The sequence below is a fragment of the Nelumbo nucifera genome, chromosome 1 (genome assembly GCF_055504915.1).
Source record: "Nelumbo nucifera cultivar China Antique chromosome 1, China Antique-T2T, whole genome shotgun sequence".
Lineage (NCBI taxonomy): Eukaryota > Viridiplantae > Streptophyta > Magnoliopsida > Proteales > Nelumbonaceae > Nelumbo > Nelumbo nucifera.
This window is the reverse complement of record NC_142649.1, coordinates 140,316,803-140,337,961: the sequence shown is the minus strand read 5'-3', so window position 1 is coordinate 140,337,961 and position 21,159 is coordinate 140,316,803. Positions and strand designations below refer to the sequence as shown.

The 21,159-nt window shown below is 41.8% G+C and overlaps 1 protein-coding gene across 3 annotated transcripts in view; it reads right to left on the bottom strand.

The window, feature by feature from the left end:
• LOC104585741 (histone-lysine N-methyltransferase ATXR3-like) overlaps positions 1-16,945 on the bottom strand; it is a 39,368-nt gene extending 22,423 nt beyond the window's left edge. For 2 of the 3 annotated variants that reach the window (XR_016080270.1, XM_010242715.3), the window contains exons 1-7: positions 16,701-16,945; positions 14,222-16,469; positions 14,035-14,091; positions 12,064-13,284; positions 5,225-5,610; positions 4,571-5,137; positions 4,372-4,472 (exon numbers count right to left, since the gene is read on the bottom strand). Coding sequence is in view for 2 of the 3 variants with exons in the window: in XM_010242715.3 (XP_010241017.1) it covers positions 4,372-4,472; positions 4,571-5,137; positions 5,225-5,610; positions 12,064-13,284; positions 14,035-14,091; positions 14,222-16,358 (4,469 nt within the window). In the remaining variant the exon portion in view is untranslated. The remainder of the gene's footprint in view (positions 1-4,371; positions 4,473-4,570; positions 5,138-5,224; positions 5,611-12,063; positions 13,285-14,034; positions 14,092-14,221; positions 16,470-16,700) is intronic. The other variant, XM_088894470.1, reaches the window with a different exon arrangement.
• Between the last annotated feature and the right edge of the window lie 4,214 nt (positions 16,946-21,159).

Genomic DNA, 21,159 nt, shown 5'->3' with positions numbered 1-21,159 from the left:
AAACTGCAGGGCGACCCTTATCTCTGTTCTTCTCAGGTGTCTTTGCACGCTATGATGCGTAACTTGCAACATGAGGGACAAGGGGTTTTGTTGGAACTGAGACAATTGCAGGTGGTGGATTCTTCTTTGAACTTTGCTTTGTCTACACCCCTGTCTCTGCCAATTTCTTCTTTACTGGATGAGTTCAAAGATGTTTTTGATATGCCTACGAGTTTACCCCCTACTTGGGCTACGGAGCATGCTATTGTCTTGCGTGAAGGCACTTCCCCTATCTCTGTTCGTCCTTACAGATACCCCCAGTTCCAGAAAGATGAAATTGAACGCCTTGTCTCCGAGATGCTAGCTGTGGGTATTATTCAGCCAAGTACAAGCCCTTACTCGAGCCCGGCCCTTTTAGTTAAGAAAAAGGACGGAAGCTGGCGTTTCTGTGTGGATTACCGAGCCCTTAACCGTGCCACGGTTCCGGATAAGTTTCCCATTCCGATTATCGAAGAACTTCTCGATGAGCTTAATGGTGCTTCTATTTTCAGCAAAATTGATCTTAAATCGGGCTACCATCAGATTCGTGTCCGCAGTGAGGATATTCCCAAGACCGCATTTCACACACACGAGGGCCATTATGAGTTCCTTGTCATGCCCTTCGGTCTTACTAATGCGCCATCGACTTTTCAGTCGTTAATGAATACTGTTTTCCATGATTTCCTTCGTTGCTTTGTTCTGGTGTTTTTTGATGATATTCTGGTTTATAGTGCTTCCAAAGTTACCCATTTGGATCACCTTCAGCAGGTCTTTTCTGTGTTGCGCGCCCACTGTCTTTTTGCTAACTCAAAGAAATGTATCTTTGCTCAGCCTAGCATTGAATACCTGGGTCATATTATCAGTGCGACTGATGCTTCTGTCGATCCTTCTAAAATCCAGGCCATGGTTGATTGGCCCCAACCATCTTCACTTAAAGCTCTTCGCGGTTTCTGGGACTTACAAGCTATTATCGCCGTTTTGTGCGTAACTACAGTAAAATAGCATGGCCATTGACACAGCAGCTTAAAAAGGATGCCTTCTCATGGAATGCGGAAGCTGAGAATGCTTTTCAAGAGTTGAAACGGGCTATGACGACAGTACCTGTGTTGGCCCTTCCGGATTTTTCCCAACCCTTCTTGATCGAGACAGATGCATCCGGTATGGGTCTCGGTGCGGTATTGATGCAGAATAATCGCCCTATAGCTTTTTACAGCCACAAGCTTAGTCCGTCTACATAGTCTAAATCTGTTTACGAGCATGAGTTAATGGCCATTGTCTTTGCCATTAAAAAGTGGCGCCCCTATCTTCTTGGTAGGCGCTTTACTGTACGTACCGACCAGCGTAGTCTTAAGTATCTGTTGGAGCAGCGGGTTGTCGAAGGTGAGCATCATAAGTGGCTCCTTAAGCTTATGAATTATGATTTTGAGATTCAGTACAAACCTGGTACTGAAAATGCCGTGGCTAACGCTCTTTCCAGAGTTCCTGCTGAAATGCACTTAAATTCTCTTACAGTCCCTATTTTTCTTGATTTTGATGACCTTAAGGAGCAAGTCGATGCAGAATCTTTTCTGGCCAACATTAAAAATGTTATACAACAGGATCCTGCTGCCTATCCTGCCTACTCTTTAGTTGGGGATCACCTTCGTTATCAAGGTAAATTGGTTATGCCTGCTTCTTCTCCATTTATTCCCCTCTTACTTAAAGAGTTTCATTCTGGTGTTGTGGGGGGTCACGCTGGTATCCGCCAGACATATCAGTGTATAGCAACTGAATTTTATTGGCGGGGGATAAAACATTTTGTTCAGGAGTTTGTGCAGGCTTGTGATGTGTGTCAACGCAGTAAATATGAAGCCATGTCTCCTACTGGCCTTTTGCAACCTTTACCCGCTCCTGATCAGATCTGGGAGGATATTGCTATGGACTTTATTGAGGCTCTTCCTAAGTCTAAGGGATTTGATACAATTATGGTGGTGGTCGATCGTTTCTCCAAGTACGCCGATTTCATCCCTCTCAGTCATCCTTTCTCAGCTCTCACGATTGCTCAGGCTTTCTTACACAACATAGTTTGTTTACATGGCATTCCCCGATCAATTGTGTCTGATCGTGATAAAGTCTTTATGAGTTTCTTTTGGTGCGAGCTGTTCACTTTGCAAGGTTCAGAATTGCGTCGTAGTTCAGCTTACCATCCTCAGACGGATGGTCAATCGGAGGTGGTTAGTCGCTGTTTAGAGACTTATTTGCACTGTTTTGCGGCTGATTCTCCCTCTCGCTGGTCTTCTTGGTAATCTTGGGCGGAATATAGCTATAATACCTCCTTTCACACTACTGCTGGTATGACACCTTTTAAGGTGGTTTATGGGCGTGATCCTCCTCCATTAATCCGCTATGAGCTTGGTTCTACGGCTAATGCTGATGTTGAAGTTGTTCTCCTTCAACGTGACGCTATACTTACTGAGTTGCGTGCTCATCTACACCGTGCACAACAAAAGATGAAGGACTCGGCTGATGCGAGCCGGTGTAATGTGAATTTTGATGTCGGGGATTTGGTGTAGTGCGACCTTATCGCCAGCAGTCTTTAACTCGCCGAGTCAATGAAAAGCTTGCCCCTCATTTTTATGGACCATTTGCTATTGTGGAAAGAATTAGTGTTGTCGCTTATAAACTTCAACTTCCTCTAGAGGCACGGGTTCACCCAGTTTTTCATGTCTCGCAACTCAAAAAGGCGATTGGTAACCATATCTCTTCTCTTGTGATTCCTTCCACTTTGTCTGTTGATATGGAAATGCTTGTGGAACCAGCTGCCGTGCGCGGTGTGCGTCCATCCACTATGCTTGGAGTTACTGGTTTGGAAGTGCTTATTCATTGGTAGGACCTGCCTGATTTGGAAGACTCTTGGGAGCCTTTTGACTTGCTTCAAGACCAATTTCCTCATTTTAACCTTGAGGACAAGGTTAGACTTTGGGCGGCGGGTAATGATAGGCCTCCAATTATCCTTACATATGCTAGGAGAGGGAAAGGGCAGCGTAAGCCAGGTCAGCAGTCGGTTAAGGAGGGAAATGTTTAGATATTGGTGTGCTTATTGTAGCTATGCCAGCTGGGGCTTATTGTAGCTAGACCTGTTCATGGGTCGGGTGGCCCGACGGGCCGAACCGGCCCCCGGACGGGCTTGAACATGTTTCTAGGCCCGCGGGCTTAAACTCAGGCCAAAAAGCCCGGCCTGCAATAAATTCAAGCCGGGCTCGGGTTTTGTCAAAATAGCCCGACCCGAGCCCGGCCTGGCCTGACCTAAAATTAGACTTAAAATGGGTTATGTGATTATGTCCATTTGAATAAATTTTTTGATTTAAGAATGTAAAACTATGTTTTAAAACGTAAAAGAAAGGGAAAAAAACCATCTTGTAGGCCCATTGTTCATTTAAATAGGAAAAAAAAACATATGAATTTTTAATTCTAATTTGAATAGGGAAAATTGTAATTTCTTTTATTAGGTCGGGCTTTGGGCTCGGGCTCGGGCTTCGGGCTTTTTATCAAGGCCGGGCTCGGACCCAAGTTATAGGCCCGTTGGCCGGGCCGAGCTCGGGCTCGGACCTAGCGTATTTCCATTAATGATGAGTAAAAGCCCGGCCCGAGCCCGGCCCATGAACAGGACTAATTGTAGCTATGACAGCTGGGCATTTCTAGAGGGAGTTAGTTATGATGTCAGGAGGGAATAAGAAGGTAGTTTCGGGATAGAGAGGGATCATTCTTTGTGTGAGGAATATTTTGAGTGTTTGGGAGAGCCGGCGGTCTCTCGAAGAACCGACCAACTGTTATTACTTTCCTTTGAATGAATACAAGTTTCTTTTCATTTGAGTTGTGTATTTTTGCTGTGTATCTGAGAATTGTGTGTGAGATCTCCGGGACATATCAGATACATTTTCTACCAAATTGAGATGGTAGAGGGGGAAGGTCATTGGGCAACCCATCTCTCTCTTTATTTGATTATGGAGGCTTTCTATGTACATCATTTAATTCAAATTCCTCACTATACTGTGCATTTACAGTAATCAACCCAAAATGACCATGTCATTGATAAAACTCAATTAGAAAACCTAGCCCACATTTGTAGAATAGGGAGCAAAAATTAACAAAGACTACCTTACGAAAAAAAATATATACTTGTTAATGAAAGTGATAAAATAAAACAACTTCCAATAGAGAGAACTCCAAAAGAAATATATTGTCATTTTGTGCAACACCAGATGTTCAAGACTTGAGTTTTGAAGCATTTATAACATTTGACAGAATGGGTTTCCAAATATTGTATAAAGCAGGAAAAAAACATCAAATGTAGCAATTAAAAATCAAACTTACTTTATAGCATCCCGGCACATGCGACTGATATCTTCCTTGACAGAGCTCAAGCCATGACCTATATAATAACCATTCTTCATCCTATCTTCGATTTCTGCAACCTGACAAATTGAAGTGCACAAAAAACTTAAGAAAATTTTCAGAAATCAGAGAGTTTACCAGGCACATTGTATTTGCATGACAAACATTGTGATCATACCTTAGGCACAAAGAAATCAAAGGTATTCTCCTTCATGATGTCCTTCAGACTGACAGTAAGAAATTCCTCCATCCTCTTATACCCATTTTCACATTTCTTACCGAGCAACCGCCTCATATGAGCATCCCTTGATAGAAGGGCTGATGACTTTCTAGCATCAAGTAACTTAGCACGTCTGTAAGAGCTCTGCTGGAGTGATTGACTTGCTGAGTCTATCTTATACCAAGTAGAGCTATAATCAAGAGAACCTCCAGGCTCACTGGAATCATCAAAGTGAGTCCTTGAGACCTTCAAAGCTTTGGAAACTGAGGAACTTCTCTCAGCTATTTGTCTAAGGCTCCTCATTTTTGAATACGATTCTTCAGAAATCTTAGTGTCATGAGTACGGGTTTTCTTCCAACACACATTCTGAAACTTTTGTGACAACTCTCTAAACTGGTTGCAACCCTGAATATCTATAGAAGATATACAAGGGAAGAAATGAATAACTTCTTCAAGTGTCCCAGCACTAATATTTGTGCAACCAGTTAAAGTAATAGATACTATCTTTTCTTTGCTATAACCATTCTGCAAGTCAAATAAATAGGTAAGTTAACTAAGGGAAACTGTCAATTAACTTATAGCCAGCATTTCTATAGTAAATCAATAGCCTACCATAATGTTCTGGAACATGGAATCAGTGCAGTTGGGGCCTGCAAATGACAAGTTAACCTCCTTGGAAGCACCTTTGTAAAGCCTGACTACAGTATTCCAGTGCTTACAAGTAGCAGCAGCGAATGCAAGGGACTTCATATCAGCTCTCAGAATATGGAAAACCCGAGCAAGGATGCATCCATTAAGCAGACCCCAGTTCTCCCTCATAGCCTCAGGACTTGTAGCATTTTCTTGGTCAAAATTAGTTTCACCACATAATTCCTCAAATGAGCAGTCACCTCTCTGGAATGTCTGGAAATCTGCTTCCATTTCAGAGTCTGTTTCATTTTCATCAACCAGCAACCGAGCTCTTTTACAAGCACTAACACTATTTTTACCATCATCCTCTGTCATTAATTAAAGGTAAAATAGATGAGAAAAAGTCACTAACTGGAAAATTAACAGATTATAACATGAGGTAAAAGTTGAATGATTGAATCTTCAGGACTAGAGAGCAGGCCCCTGATACACTTATGGAGTTTAAACCCCACAGAGCAATGTGTTGTTCCAAATGGGAGAGTATATAGGTCAACAACTCAACAATTTTCTCATGTGATGTTCATTGGATTAAGTCGGTGGGACTTTTGATCCATTTCCTCAGAGCACACTTCAAGAGACTGCTTTGGGTGGCAGAATCCTCTTCAACCAGATCCATGGTTGCTTCTAAGTGTAGGCCACCCAATGTTGTTAAAATCGTACAATTCATATCAAATCGTTCATAAGACAATATGAATCATATACATATATATAGCATTTTTTTTTGAAAAAAATGTATGATTTATGTATGAATCGTAGATTTGAATCACAAATCGCAAGTTATATGCAATTCATATCATTACTTAAAGAGTGGTTTTAAAAATGAAAAGACTATTGTAGCCCTCATTTTCTAAACTTTCCTTTATATGGAGAGGGGCAATTGTGTCCTTTTATATAAAACTTAAATGGAAAGTCATTAGTCAATCGAATGATAACTCTCTGTTACAAAAGTAAAAGGTTGGGCAGGAGCAGAAACCCTCCTCCACGACTGTTGCTGTGCTGCATGAAAGTTCCAAAGCCAAGTCTTTTCAATTGCTTCTTCTCAACTTTTTTTGGATTGCTGCAAGAACAGGGGCTAAGAGGCTCACCCCTACTCTTGTTGTCTTCTTCTTGTGGTACTAAGGGGCTCTCCCCTATTATTTTGAAATCCTCTTATTTAATACAAGAACAGGAGCTCCGGGCCTCCGGCCCATTTTCTACCCTTTTTCACACAAACAGGGCTCCACCCTATTATTTTTAATTCTTCTTTAGAGGCCAAAAACAGAGGCTCTGCCTTTAATTTTTACCCTCTTTCTTTACTTTTTCTCAAAAAAAAACACTTTTTTTATGTAAAATAGCATTTTTCCATCGTTTTAAACACAAACGACAAGGGCCTCGCTCAGCTATTTTATCCTTGTTTTGATGCAAAACCGAGGCTTTCCTCCATTTTTCATGTTGTTTTTGACACAAAAACAGGGTTCTGCCCTACTATTTTCCCCCCCTTTTTTTTGTGCAAAACAAGGTTCCCTTTCCCATTTTTCCTATTGTTTTTTACACAAAAACAGGGACTTTGGCCTACTATTTCCCCCTCTTTTTGCTTGATGCAAAACAGGGGCTCCTCCTCATCTTTTTTCCATTGTTTTGACACAAAACAGGGACTAAACCCTACCATTAGGGGCTCCGTCCCTTTTTTTCTTTCTTTTTGTATTCTTTTTTCCAAGAAAACAGAACACCTCATGTGTATTTAGACTTGAAAATTTAAATGTCAGACTTCAAAATTAAAATGTGTACATTAACCATGATATCTTAGTGTAGACTTAACAGGGGCTCTGCCCCATATTTTATCCCTTTCATTTAGTGGCTATTTGCACATGAAAACAGGGTCTTTCCCTTTTCCGCTTCCTTTCATCCCCCCCCCCTTTCTTTTGAGAAAAGATAACTGGTTGTATTAAGAAAAAAGAAGGAACATATGAGAAGATGTACAGACTACAAGCAAACAGCAAAAGAAATTACAAAGGTAGAATTCTTTCACTATACAGATTTTCCCTAAAGGTATCCAATTTAGCCAAACCGTCAGCTGTAGTATTTAGTTCCCTGGGAAATCCAGATTAGATTTACAGCCAAGGTGTTCAAAATGTCTCTGGCCTCGGTCAGGTAATGAGCTAGTCTTCATGGGCCTCCCTCCTCCCTAACTATCTTATTGTATTTGCAGAGTTACCTTTTATTATTAGAACAGACCAGCCCTTTTCTTTAGCAATTCGAAGACCTGTGAGTGCAGCCATGATTTCTGCTTTTGAAGAATCAGCAACTCCGATTGGGCCACTAAAAGCCCACTTAATGCTTCCATCCCTTCCTCTAAAAACTCTGCCAATCCCCACAGCTCTGGGATTGCCCAAGGCACTGCCTTCAAAACTCAAAATGAGCTCTGATTCCAAACTTACAGGAACAGCATTTAATCTTCAAGAAGGTCTAGGTGAAGAGGAAAGGATTTCCCCCAAATTTCTTTGCAGAACATTCAGAGATAAGCCTTTGAACTACACAACAGAAGCCCACAGATTGCCCAAAAAAATAGTGTGGGAAAGCAAATCTTCAAAAGATCTAGTTCTGTTCCGAAAGAGACAATTGTTTCTTTCTTTCCAAACACACCACATCACTGCTTGGGCAACCATACACCAGTAAATTTTCCCCTACTTCCAAGAGCACTGCCCCTCCATTGTCGGATAAAGTCAATTATGTTCAGAAAAAACGCAGCTGTACTCTACAAGATTAAGGAAGTAGGACCAAATCTTCCTTGTCGGATAAAGTCAATTATGTTCAGAAAAAACGCAGCTGTACTCTACAAGATTAAGGAAGTAGGACCAAATCTTCCTTGTATCTGGGCAGTGTAGAAGGCGGTGATTAGTGGATTCACCATCCTTCAGACATAAGGGGCAAGCACGGGGGGAGATAAACAATCTGCCTTTGCTCTTCTTCTGAACCAAGTCACAAGTGTTGATTTTGTTGAGGCAGGCCTCCCACACAAAGAGACTCTAGAGGGAACATTAGAGCACCAGATCCTCTTGTGAGGAAAACAAGAGTTGGAGATTCCCAGAACCAAGGCCCTGAAGGACTTAGTTGAGAATTTTCCATCAGGTTGAAGTTTCCAAATGCATTGCTCTGGTATTGCTAAGGAAATGTAAACCTCACTTAGAGAACTTGAGATTTGCAGTCTCATCAATCTCTACTAGGTCTTCTGAAATTTAGATTCCAGTTAACTCCAGAGGGCGAGTGTTGATTTTGTTGAGGCAGGCCTCCCACACAAAGAAAGAGACTTTAGAGGGAATATTAGAGCACCAAATCCTCTTGTGAGGAAAACTAGAGTTGGAGATTCCCAGAACCAAGGCCCTGAAGGACTTAGTTGAGAATTTTCCATCAGGTTTAAGTTTCCAAATGCATTGTTCTGGGGTTGCAACGGAAATGTAGACCTCACTTAGAGAACTTAAGAGATTTGCAGTCTCATCAATCTCTACATTTCTTAAAGGTCTACTGAAATTTAGATTCCAGTTAACTCCAGAGGGTGAGGATTGGATACAGGAAGCAACAGTAACATCTTTAGTACATGAAGGTTGAACTTGAACAAGCGAGGAAAAGTGTTGGCCAAGGTATCTTCCCCCCACCAAAGGTCAGTCCAAGTTTTGATTTTAAAACCGTTACCCACTTTGAATCTGTTGAAAGAAATGAAAGAGGAGAAGGTTGAAGAAATACCTTTCCAAAGGTTTGAAGCTTTTACCAGATTCAAATGCACCTTACTATCCCAACCATTAGCTTGCCTTCCATACTTGCTGCTAATGACAGAAGTCCAAATAGCATCTGTTTCGACAGGGAACATCCTTAGCCACTTCCCTAAGAGTGCTTGGTTCCTCTCCTTGACATGTTCTAATTCGAGACCCCCAACTTCCTTAGATTTGTAAACCTGATCCCATCCAACCATAGTTTTCAAGGCGTCTAGGCGATTCTGGGCGACACTGGGGCGCCTAGGCATTGCCTAGGCAATAAAAATTTTATAATTTAAAAAACCGACTTTTGGCTAGTTTCCTAGTTTTATATACCATGTATGTTAATTGAAAAAAAAAAATAGCAATTCTCTTTATTAAGAACATTAAATTTTCTCTAAAAATGTGGCAAATCATCACACCTAAAAGATATAAATCTTTTACATATATTAATTTCATTATTTTCAAAAATAATACTACTGTAATAAGTATTTAATAGAGTAAATTCATATTAATTAGCAGCTAAAGAAGGTTATTAACTTTATATGATAAGTATTCAAGATGGAAAGTAAAATAGAAAAAAAAAAAAACAAGAATGGAGTTTTCTTTCTTTCTTTCTTTTTCTCTTCTCAAAACCCTTTGATCTTTTAAATTTCAATAGTAAAACATTAAAACAAAGTATAATTGATATATATATATATACATAGCATATAATAAAAATGTATTAACACATACATTAATAAGATACAGCAATATAAATGGTATTACAAAAGGCGCCCGCCTTGTCATTTTTGTCGCCTAGGCAGGGCGAGGCACCCAGCCAAGGGTGCCTAGTCGCCTAGGCAACACCTAGGCTGGCGCCTAGGCGACTTGACAACTATGCACCCAACTAGATGCAGTGTTTTAAAAGTCGCACCTCAGGAAAACCTAGGCATGGAGGAAAGGCACATTTCAGGTTTTGCCCTTCGCCCAGGTCCAGGTGTATGCCCTTCAGGAAGGCGCTCGCCTCTGAGCCTAGGCATGCGCCTTAGGCCAGGCGCTAGGCAGCCCAGTCGAGCGCCTTATGTATGTATTCAAATTTTTTTGTTTAATTCTCTATGGTTTAGTTTATAGATAGATATTATCATGTATAAAAGTTATTTTTCTTTTATTTTTTTACACCTGTTGCATACCATATGGTAAAAGAATAAAAGAATAATGGGAAATGAATCAAAACTTCCCAAAAAAGCAAAAGAAGTCTGATCGTTGAACTCCAGTCCAAGGCTCCATGAGCAAACCTTCTTGATCGTTCAGGTCCAGAATTCAGATTCAATCCATTCTTCAATCTTCCAGTGGCACATTCAATCAAAAATAGGTAACTTCTTTCTGTCTTTCTGTCTTTCTGTCTTTCTTTTCTTCTTTCTTTCTTTGTCCTTTATTTTCTTCTTACTGTTTTGCACTGAAAACAGGGGCTCCGCCCCTTCTTCTTCTTTCTTTCTTTCATTCATTTTTTTTTTATTCTTCACTGTTTTGCACCAAAAACAGGGGCTCCACCCCTTCTTCTTCCTCTTTCTTTCTCTGTTTCTATTTTTTTTCTTCTTCACTGTTTTGCACTGAAAACAGGGGCTCCACCCCTTTTTTTTTTCTTCCACAGTTCCACTGGTTTGCTGTTTGCACTGAAAACAGGGGCTCCAAGGCTCCAGCCCTCTTCTTCTTCTTCCTCCCTATTTTCTTTATTTCTTTTTTAGTTTTATTTCTTTATTTCTTTCTTAGTTTTTTTTTTTTCTTTCCACTGTATGCTTCATCAGTTTTACACCGAAAATAGTGGTGCAAGTTCCATTTATTTTTCTTTCTTTCTTCCAATGATTTTATCATTTTAAACATTTTTTTTTTCTTTCTGCTACCAATTTTATTCTTTTTTTCTCTAATTTTTATACTAAAACATTGATTCTGTCTTAGACTCATAATAGGCTTTACTGTGGTGTGGTCTTGAAGTCTTGGAGATTCACATCACATCCGATTCAGGTAAATACACTAATTTTCTATAGGTCTGCTGTATCTGTGTTTAGTTTTTTTTTTATATTTTTCAATATAATTATACTTGTAACTTAATAGTTATGTTAATAGGTTTTACTGTGTTTAGTTTTGATACTATGTTATTTTAATTATTTAATTGTTTAGAACTTTAGACTTTAGAATAGAAATTAGAACTTTAGATGCCATTGTCATACTCACATCTTAACTCTTAACTCTTAGAAATTTAGATTGTATTGTTTTTTGTATTTTTCTGATTTTTTTTAAATTTTTATATATTTTTTCTATTTTTTTGCACTTTCTGAAAATTTTGTGCGCCTCGCGCCTTGTGCCTTGCGCCTCAGGCGCAAATTGGCCCCTGTGCCTTTTTTGCACCTTGCGCTTTTAAAACACTGGGTAAGCTGGCTTAAAAATGGTCTGGTTCCATGATTGATCCAAAAAAAATGGTCTGGTTCCATGGCAATACTGAAACACCGTGAAAGAGAAGAGTGACAGAAAGGGAACTAGTTATCACCTTTTGCTGGATCCATAAACCAGCCAATCAGTTGGCTGATGCAATGGCAAGACAGGGAGTCAATGGAGAACACTTATTCCGGGGCCAGATAGGAACAAGTATTGTGACACAAATTGCATGACAAAAAGGGATCACAGGGTAGTAGGTAGTGACAGTCAGCCTGAGACGGGAGATGCAATGCACCTTTGTGCATACTATTGTTCTTTATTCTAATCAATAAAGCATCTATTAACAACCAAAAATTGCTAATGTGATGATTATGCCACCCAAACCATTCTGAATATCATAACTATCCAAGAGAGTAGGAAAGATCAATGTTGGGATTAACTAGTTGATAAATTGGGTATTTGGGTTAAATATTGGAAGATAGCTCCTAGGTAGACCCATTGATAACAGTCCCCTTATTCACATACATCCTTGTATCAATACTTTTATCCAAAAATAAGAAAGGAAAATGAAAAAACAGAACAAAGAACTCACACATAACTTCAAGGATTTTCTCATACCTGATCTTCGGGATGAGAAAGAACTTTTTGCAGTTGCTAAATTCAAGGGGAGCCTTTCCAATTCCTTCTTTGGCTGTTTAGCAGTGATCCATGGATCCAAGACCTCATTTATAGCAGCAGCAAACTCCCGGCTCTTGTAAGACTTCATGACCAACTCATGTAGCTTCCCACGAGCAAAACCAATAAATTGTGGGTGCAAACTGTGAAACGAACTTAAAGCAACATTGCCCACAACTTCTGCAGCAACCTCTGATTGAGAAAGGTGAACTCCAGATGAATCATTATCTGCTCCTTTTTCTTCTTGGGCATGGCTAGCAGCATTGGATGCTAGTGCAGTAGAGGTAACCGGAACCCAAATTTTATCAACTTTCCTGAAAACACTGGTATAGTTCTGGATATTACCTTTATCAACCAAAGCTTGCAACTCTGAGAATGACGATGGTCCATATTCATGGCCAGCACCATCAAGGTAGTACCAATCACCCAAATGCAATTGTAGTTCATCTATTGTGCAAACGTGATCTTTTTGAGTGCTAATGGGTGTTATACACTTCTGTAAACCCAGCAAATCCTGTTCAATATTCTTTTTGGATCCAGGAGCACCTTCTGATAATGAATTCTTGTTGTCACTACTTCCAGCAAAAGAACGTATGGATCTTGAATGACGATCATTTCCTCTAACTCTTATGCAAGGTTCAGAGATAAATGAACCATGGTCCTTGACAACACAAGCATTTATCCTGACAACTGGTAGCATAATACCCTTTGCTCCCCTAGCAGCCAGTGGTTTGGCTTGGCTTAGCTTGCTTATTCCATTGAAATCATTCCTATCATCAAAGAAAGAGAAGGCCCACGGGGGTAAATCAAGTCTTCTACTGTGCGAATGATAGTATAACTCATCCTTCCTATGCCACTGAGGGTCCTCATACCCAGATTTTGGCATCTGGCAAAGCGGGTAACCATCATTGATGACAAGTTTCTTTTTTGATGATCTATCCTGGGCAGCTTCATCATTCCTCTTCCAATCACCACCCTTGCAGGACCACCGCCCAGAAAACCAGTCAACAGAATCACCACCACCAAAAGCATAATCTTTGTCATGAAGTGCAGGCAACCTAATTTCTAAAGCTTCTTTTGATGTAATGTCAAAGGATCTCACAGAGTCCTCATCTCTTTGATGTCCATACGCCTCCCCAGTGCCAGATCGGAACCTTGTGAAACCTGCACATGCATGCAATAAACTCAAAATGGGACATGAACTGGAGAGGAAAATAAGTTGTTTAACCATCTTTCAAAACTTATATGAATAATCTCTGTGATGATGCATTGGCAGAAAAAAAAAAATGACTCATGGTAATACAATAATAACAATTATAATGCCATAGTATATCCTAAAGACCACTTTGAGGTCACCTTCACTAATGGAAAATCTACATTTTAGGTCCATTCTGACTGTGGATCAAGTTTCCTTTTGGGGTCCATTTTGCAAAAATTTGACGAAACGTAGATATGTTCTTTTTGAGGTAACCATTATAACAATTATAATGTTCTTTTTAGTTAAAATTCTAAAGACCATTTTGAGGTCACCTTCAGTAATGGAATATCTCCAAAATGGATCGTGAAACACCATAGTATGACCCAACTCCAAAAGGATTTCATACACCCAAAAAAAATCAGATAGTTAAAATTTTCAATTGGAATATTTCCATGCAAGCTAATGCTTAGGTACACCACTCACTAAACTTGACCTCACTTACATATGTAAGCACTATGGCAGCCAAGACAATGCCTAAACGTCCCCAAACCTCCTATATGTATAGACTGTTCCCTGGGTGAACAGTAGACCAAATCAATTGCACAGCACCAATGCCTAACACCAAATTGATTGCTCACAGATTTGCAACATATGCACATATGTTAATTCCAGATAAATAAATCAATGAGCTAAAATCAATGCAAATCCAGAAGTACCTTCATAGCTACCCCATTTCTCCCATTCTATGTGCTCAAAGGTTGCATGTAGTACTTCTGCAAGCCAACAAAACAGGGGAAAATACAATCAAAATAATCAAACTTACATGAAAACAACAAGAACAGAAGAATGCTTCAGAATAGTAAGAAAATGGGAAAGGAAAATGAAAAGAGAAGAAAAGTGTACCTCCAATGTTCTCGAGTTCCTTCCCAGGAATAATAGTGTAACCCCTTAGCAACTCCCCAACCCTTTCATCAATACGGAGATCTTCTATGAGCTCAGGTTCAACTAAACCGCTGGTAGCTTGTTCTTGTCTATACTGATTAACAGATTGTGCAGCATCGCCAGCATCTGACAACAGGTTCCCAGGAGCCTCAGGAGGGCTTACTAGCTGAGTTATAGAATCTGAAACAATTGATGGGAAGTTTACAGACACCAATGGAGAAGCAGCATTTTCAACTGTTACCCACCTATCACTCTCCGAATGCTTTATTAAATGATCTGATAGAAGAACCCCTTCATCAACAAGCCTCTTAAGGTCACGCAATTTAGAAGGACCTTGTTCAATACCAAGATGGTCGAGGTAAAACCATTTTCCTTGGTTTGAATCAACCATGACTGGAACATGTGGTGGTGTGTCACTTATATCCATGTCCTCTTCCATGGAGAGAAGCTCATCTGGAACTCCATCAACCTGAGGAGGTTCATTGGTCTCTGTGCTTGGGTTTTGCAACTGTTCTTCTTTGTGAGATTGATCGTTGACATTTTTCTCAACAGAACTACCACCATCATGCAAACTGGTGTCTTCTGGTTGTCTACTTGAATGCCTATGAGGATCTCCGACAGAATCCACCTGGTCGAGTTTTTCTTGGTGCCCTGTACTTCCATACCGATCATGCCGTCTATCACTCTTTCTACTAACTTCTCGATGATCACGGGTCCGACCACAATGAAGAGGCGACTGTTCCAAGTAACCCGGGGTCAGGTCCCTGCGGTCATGGCGCCTTGATCTGTCATATGGAGACCGCTCAGCATGAGTGGGGCTTTTGTTCCTAAGCTCATGGTAACGGGCCCGATCACGTGGGGACCTCTGACTGTGGACAGGACTTCGATCCTTATAATCATGATGCCGGGTCCGGTCATGTGGGGACCGCTCAGAATAACTTGGACTTCGCCTCCGGCAATGTCTGTCATGCACTCCTCTTGAAGATAAAGAAGAATCATAATGCCTAGATGAATACCTGCTTGATGATGAGACCCTTGATGAAGAGGAAGAATTCCTAAACGAGCTCTCCACCGAACAGCGTGAGTATTGCTTCTCCGAGTAGCCAGACCGGCTACTGTCATCAGTAATCCTCCGGCTTCTAGAACCTGAATAATCAACATATTCCCCATGGTATTTGCGCGTGCTGCTGTCGGAATCTGTACTATACCGTTTCAGCCAACTTCCAGAGGCGTACTCTCTCCCGTGGTTCTTCCCATCGCTGTGTTCGCGCTTGTAGGAACCTGGTTCCTCGTCTATGACTCTTGAACTGATCTTTGAGCCCCTCTCATGATCCCACCTGGAAGACCTTTTTCTACGCTCACTGTCAATTCTAGTGAAATCCTTTCTCTGAGAAGCATCCTCATCGGAAAACCTTGTAGAAGGTGGTGTATGATCTTGCTCACGTTTTCGCTCTCTTACGGAACCAAATCCATCCTTCACCACTTTCTCCGGTTCACCTCTCCGTGGTTCCCCTGAACTGTAGTCTGACCTTTCTACCTCACTTTTTCTCCACTTCACTGAATTGAACTCTCCCTTCTCTAGTTCTCTCCGCAGTCTTCCTGCACAAAATTCTCCCTTCTCTACTTTCCCCTTGGGCCATTTTTCTGGAATGAACTCTCCTTTCTCTACCTCCTCTTTCCTCCATCTATCAGGAACTAACTCTCCCTTCTCAGCTTCTCTTTTTTTCAATTTATCTGGAACAAACTCACCGTTCTCCAATTCTGCTTTCGGGCCCTTCGTTAAACACAATTCTCCCTCCTCCATTTCATCCTTCTTTGGCAGCGAGTTGGACAGAATCTCGTCCTTCTCAACTTCCCCTTTCTTCCCTCTCTCTAAACCCAATTCCCCCTTCTCTGCACCTCTTTTTCGCCCTTTGACTGAACCGAAATCTTCTTTCTCTACTTTCATTTTCTTCTCATGCTCTCTCTGAACTTGTGATTCTGCAAACTGAAGAGACTTGGAGTTGAAACCACCATTGCCCCCGCAGAACATATCCGGAATTGGAAACCTTTCCATAACATGCTGGGAAGGCACGCAGGCGACTCCGCCATCACCCATGGAAATCCAAGGACTACGGACAAGAACCCTAATTCTCCCCTTCCCTGTGGGTATCGACGCTCATACTGCAATTCCTTCCGCCGGCTCAATGAAGACACCAAACTCGAAACCCTAATTTGCATCAAAAACAAAGCCATAAACCAAGTTAGTAAAAAATAATCTAATAAAGCAATGTAGGGTTCCGGAAACAACAAAAAGAATTCAAAAACGCTTGAAACTGAGAATCAAAAAGGAACAAAAACCAAAGAAAACTCCGAAATTTATAGCCGACGTTCTGAATGCCAGGTCCAAAAACATACAATATATATGCAAATCAAAATCAATAAGAGAAAGAAAACTCACGACGAAAACCGAAGAGCTAGAGCAGTGGATCCGTAAGAGATTTCAGGAGATTAAACTGTAAATCCACGACAATACGGGAAGACGTACTCATGGATATACGTAAATGAAAAACGCCATGAAAGGGCTGCAAATGAAGCTCTATAACTCTCAGTAATCTCCTCTGCTCTCTTCCCTCCCTTTTCTCTCTCACAGAGATGAAAAAAGTCTGTTTGTTTTTTCTTTTTTTTTTATCTTTTCTTTTTTTCGTGTCTTCCTCTCTCTACCCTCCTAACTTATTCGGGAAACGATACCGGAGAAATACCGTCGAAAGCAGGGCATACGAAGACGATGAGATCGTATGTTAGTGTTAGACCATGGAGCAATAGGATATATATATATATATATATGGTCGCAAGTTGAAGCTCTCCGACTCGGGAGTTGAGGCTGGATGGATTCGGTTGATGGGCGAATGGGCGATTGAGATTTGGCCCATTTGGGGGAGTGCGAGATTTTCTTTTTTTTTTATTTATTTTTTTATGTTTTGTAAGATACGGATTACGGAAGGTATCCGTTTGTTCTAGCAGTGAAGAAGGGAAGAGTTCTCTTACAGTTAGTTTCTCAGTAGAGAGAGCATGGTCGGTGGGAACTGGGAATAGAACTGTGGTGGGGGCCTTTTAGTAAATTTGAACTTTATTGGCACTCAAATAATTGTATTTACCAATAAACTAATTAAAATTAAATTTTATTTTTAAGGGTTTGGACTATTGGAGGGAACCCCCAGGGTCTCAGGGAGCAGAATCCAATCTCTTTTGATTTCTTTAATAAAAAAAGATAAAGAAAAAAAATAGCCTGTTGGGGATATTTTGTATAACGGTTTGAAGTATGAATGAAGCCCAAACTCCCAAGAGTGATGGGTGAGACGTAGCAAGACCTCTTGTCTCACGGCTGCCGGCGCCGCACCTCTTTCTCTCTCTCTCTAAATCCTTCTTTTGTCATTTAATACATCGAGGCAACAAAGTGGATTTTGTTCTTTTAACTGGTAAAATGACGCGTGCTTCTCACGTGTACGTTAGCTTCCGATGAGCTTTGTGATCATACGTCATCAAATTAAACTTTAAATGAGCAAATCTAATATGTCAGAAAAATACACTTGAAATCATTGGTTGAACATCTCAAATTCTTGACCCCCTACGAGGTGCTTTGATGATTTTAGACACATGGAAGAAAGAAATTTACATATAGGAGCCGAACTAAACAAAACAGGCCAATGCATTGCCAAACAAAATTAGGATCCAATGAGAATTATTGTTTTCAAATGACTAATCCTTTAAAAATTCTAGATTAGAATCAAATTATGGGAGATGTTCCCAATGAACGACTAAAAATGTTGTGAGGTTGGTGTGAGGAGAAAATCCGAATCACCCCAAATTTGTGTAATTGGGTCCGCTTTTTTCCTTTTTTACTAGAAAAATGCAAAATAGAGAAAACGTAGGTGATGTTTGGCATCAATGCTGATATTCCTCATAGATTTTTTTCAAAAATCGGTAAATTAAATTTTGTTATTTGCTATGATTTCTGTCTTGTAAGTCGATATTTGAGAAATCAGATTCAAGTCTGTTTGGTACTGATTTTCAAAGTCCAATTATTTTTGTATTAGAGTTATTATTCAATGCCATATCATCTTCAAAAAATCGAAATTAATTGAAAATCAGAAAGTCACCAAAAAAAAGTAATCCTTGAAAAATGGCTGATTTCAAAATCATCAAAATCGGCCAACCAAACAGAAATTTCAACGCCGATTCTTCTAACACTAAGGTGGCTCCAACATGGCAATGATTTTTAGGAAATCAGCATCGATGCCAGACATCAGCATAGTCATGAAAGAGCATGAAAAGAAAACGATGCATGTTAATATAAGTTATAGCAACATTCCTCCTAGTCCAGAAAACATAATGAGTGGAAAGACTAGATAGACCGATTTGAAGGTTGGCTTGGATACAAGGCCAAGAAACCACACAAGATACATCAATCATAATATAATGGGACTTCTTCTCAATTAAAATATACAAAATGGACATCACAGCCATACAAGGAATTTGATGGAGGGTGATTTGGCCCGATCGCATAATGGGGGAACACGTGGAAATGACTCGACATAAGTGACAACTCGGCATGACAGCCTGGCCGCAACTCAGCGTGATGAGCTCGTTGGAGCCCAGCCTGATAGCTCGACACGAGCAACAGATCGCTACAAGGTGGTATTTAGGTTACCGCGAGCTCTCTCCCAAAGGGGGAGCGCCCCGAGGTCTCTCCAAATGAGGAGCCCCCAAACTCTTCCACAATAAGGAGCCTCCGAGCTCCTCCTCAGTAAGGAGTCCCCGAGCTCCTTCTCAAGAAGGGAGCACCCCAATCTAAGATCCCTGGGTAAGGAACATCCTGAACTGAAGGCACTTCGGGCAAGCTCGCTAGTAGGTTCCTGCCCAAGCCTAAGTAATCGACTCAAAGACTTACTTCGGGCAGAAGCATCTCAATATGTCAGCAGTAGCTCGGTACTAGGTAACTCGGTGCATCGCCTAACAACCATACCTGCCAGATCTGGAGACTACACTCACGTCTCTGGCCAGGCGGCGTCGTGCCTACCTGGCTCTGATAAGTGTCCCTTGTCTGGCAGGGCCGTACCCTACAATGGTTACCTACGCCCACTACCTCAGGTCTGGCAGTAACGGCTGCAACAGAGAATCAGTGGCGGTTACGCCAAAATTGACAGGGCATCAGTATAAAAAGGCCCCGATCCCCAAGGGACAAAGGTAATTGATTTCGCGCTATCTACACTCTTAGCTCTCCTTGTATTCTCTGCAATTATCTCTCAGAATTCTAACTTGATCGTCAGAGTGTTCCCGCCGGGTGAGCTCCCCAGGAATCCTTCACTGTCTTCTCCATCTCAGGTGTTGTCCGTCGCCAGCTAGGAGCCAGGCCACCGCCAGCTAGGAGTGACCGGATCGCACTACATCATTTGGCGGCGTCTGTGGGAACGCTTCAAAAAGCCTTCCACCAAAACTTTGCAGACTTCAGTTCTCATGGCTTCCTCCAGCAACGCCGGACGCAGTGCAGAAATGAACACCGCCGGGGAGCAACTCCAAGTCCCAACGGTGTGTATTGGACAGTTCATCGTCCCCCTCTCCACGGATGGAGTTCCCATTCTGAACGTGCCTCAGACAATGGCACCCGTGAACGCTCCACTCCGTTTCACAGTTGGAACAACCTTCATCGAACCCTCCCTTGTTCCTTCGGTGATCGCCCAAAACCAGCTTGAAGACCTAGTGCAATGCATGCGAGCTATGCAAGCTCAGATGCAACAGGTCTAGCAATTCCAACTATATCAGCAGCAAGTGTTGCACCAAGTTTCTTAGGATCACTACCAGCAGTAGTTTCCTCTGCTGCCTCAGACCCAGCAACCGCTTCCTCCTCGACATCCAGCAGCGCAACAAGTCAGGCCTCACCGTCGGAATGAACGTCCTTCTCGCCGGGGAGAGACCTCTCAGACCCAGAATCCTCTCAAGAGTCAAGTCTCATCCCATGGGAGGAAGGAAAGACCAGTTACCCCTGCCTCGCCGCGCGCGGTCAGGTCGGGAGGGTCCCAGCCTACTAGACCCGCATCGCCTCAACTTTCCGAGTTCGTGGCCCCGCTTGTGGAGAACCGGTTCGAGGTATTGGCCACAGATTCCATGCAAGATCCCTCTATCCGCAGCCATCACCAACAATTCGTCCCCCTCGCCGCGAAAACTGTGCCCGACAATACCGAGGCCAGCAGCACCAACGCGGAGCCCGCAAAAAAGCAGTGGAGACGTCGCCGAGCTCCCCGAACTACAACGCACTACTTGCCCAAACTCAAAGGAAAAGAAGAGGTAAGCTCGGGCGAAGTGAAAGCCACTTCGCTCCTCTCTGTACCATCCCCTCTATCTCCTAAACTCTTGGTCGTCCCAATGCCCAAGGACTTCAAACTACCTCCCCTAGACAAATATGATGGATCGTTCGACCCGAATGACCATGTTGACGCCTTCCAATCACATATGCACTTGGCAAGGGCCGATGAGTCCTGCATGTGCGTGGCTTTCTCCACCACTTTCAAAGGAGTGACCCGCACATGGTATAGGAACCTCACGCCCGGATCAATAAAAAGCTGGGTGCAATTCGTGCAAGTCTTCACTTCTCATTTCGTCACCAGCAAGCGGTGCCCGAGAACCCAGGAGAGCTTCCTTGGCATAGTCCAGAGGAAAGGAGAATCTATCCGAAGTTACATCAAACAGTTCAATAACGCTTGTTTACAGATACCAGACCTAGACCCCGCAGTTCAGCTTACAGTGGCCAAGAGAGGCATCACGCACAAAGAATTCAAGTGGCACGTGGTTGTTAATCGGCCCAAGACTGTAATTGAGTTCCTCAAGCTCGTGGACCGGTTTATAGGGACGGAGGAGGAAAT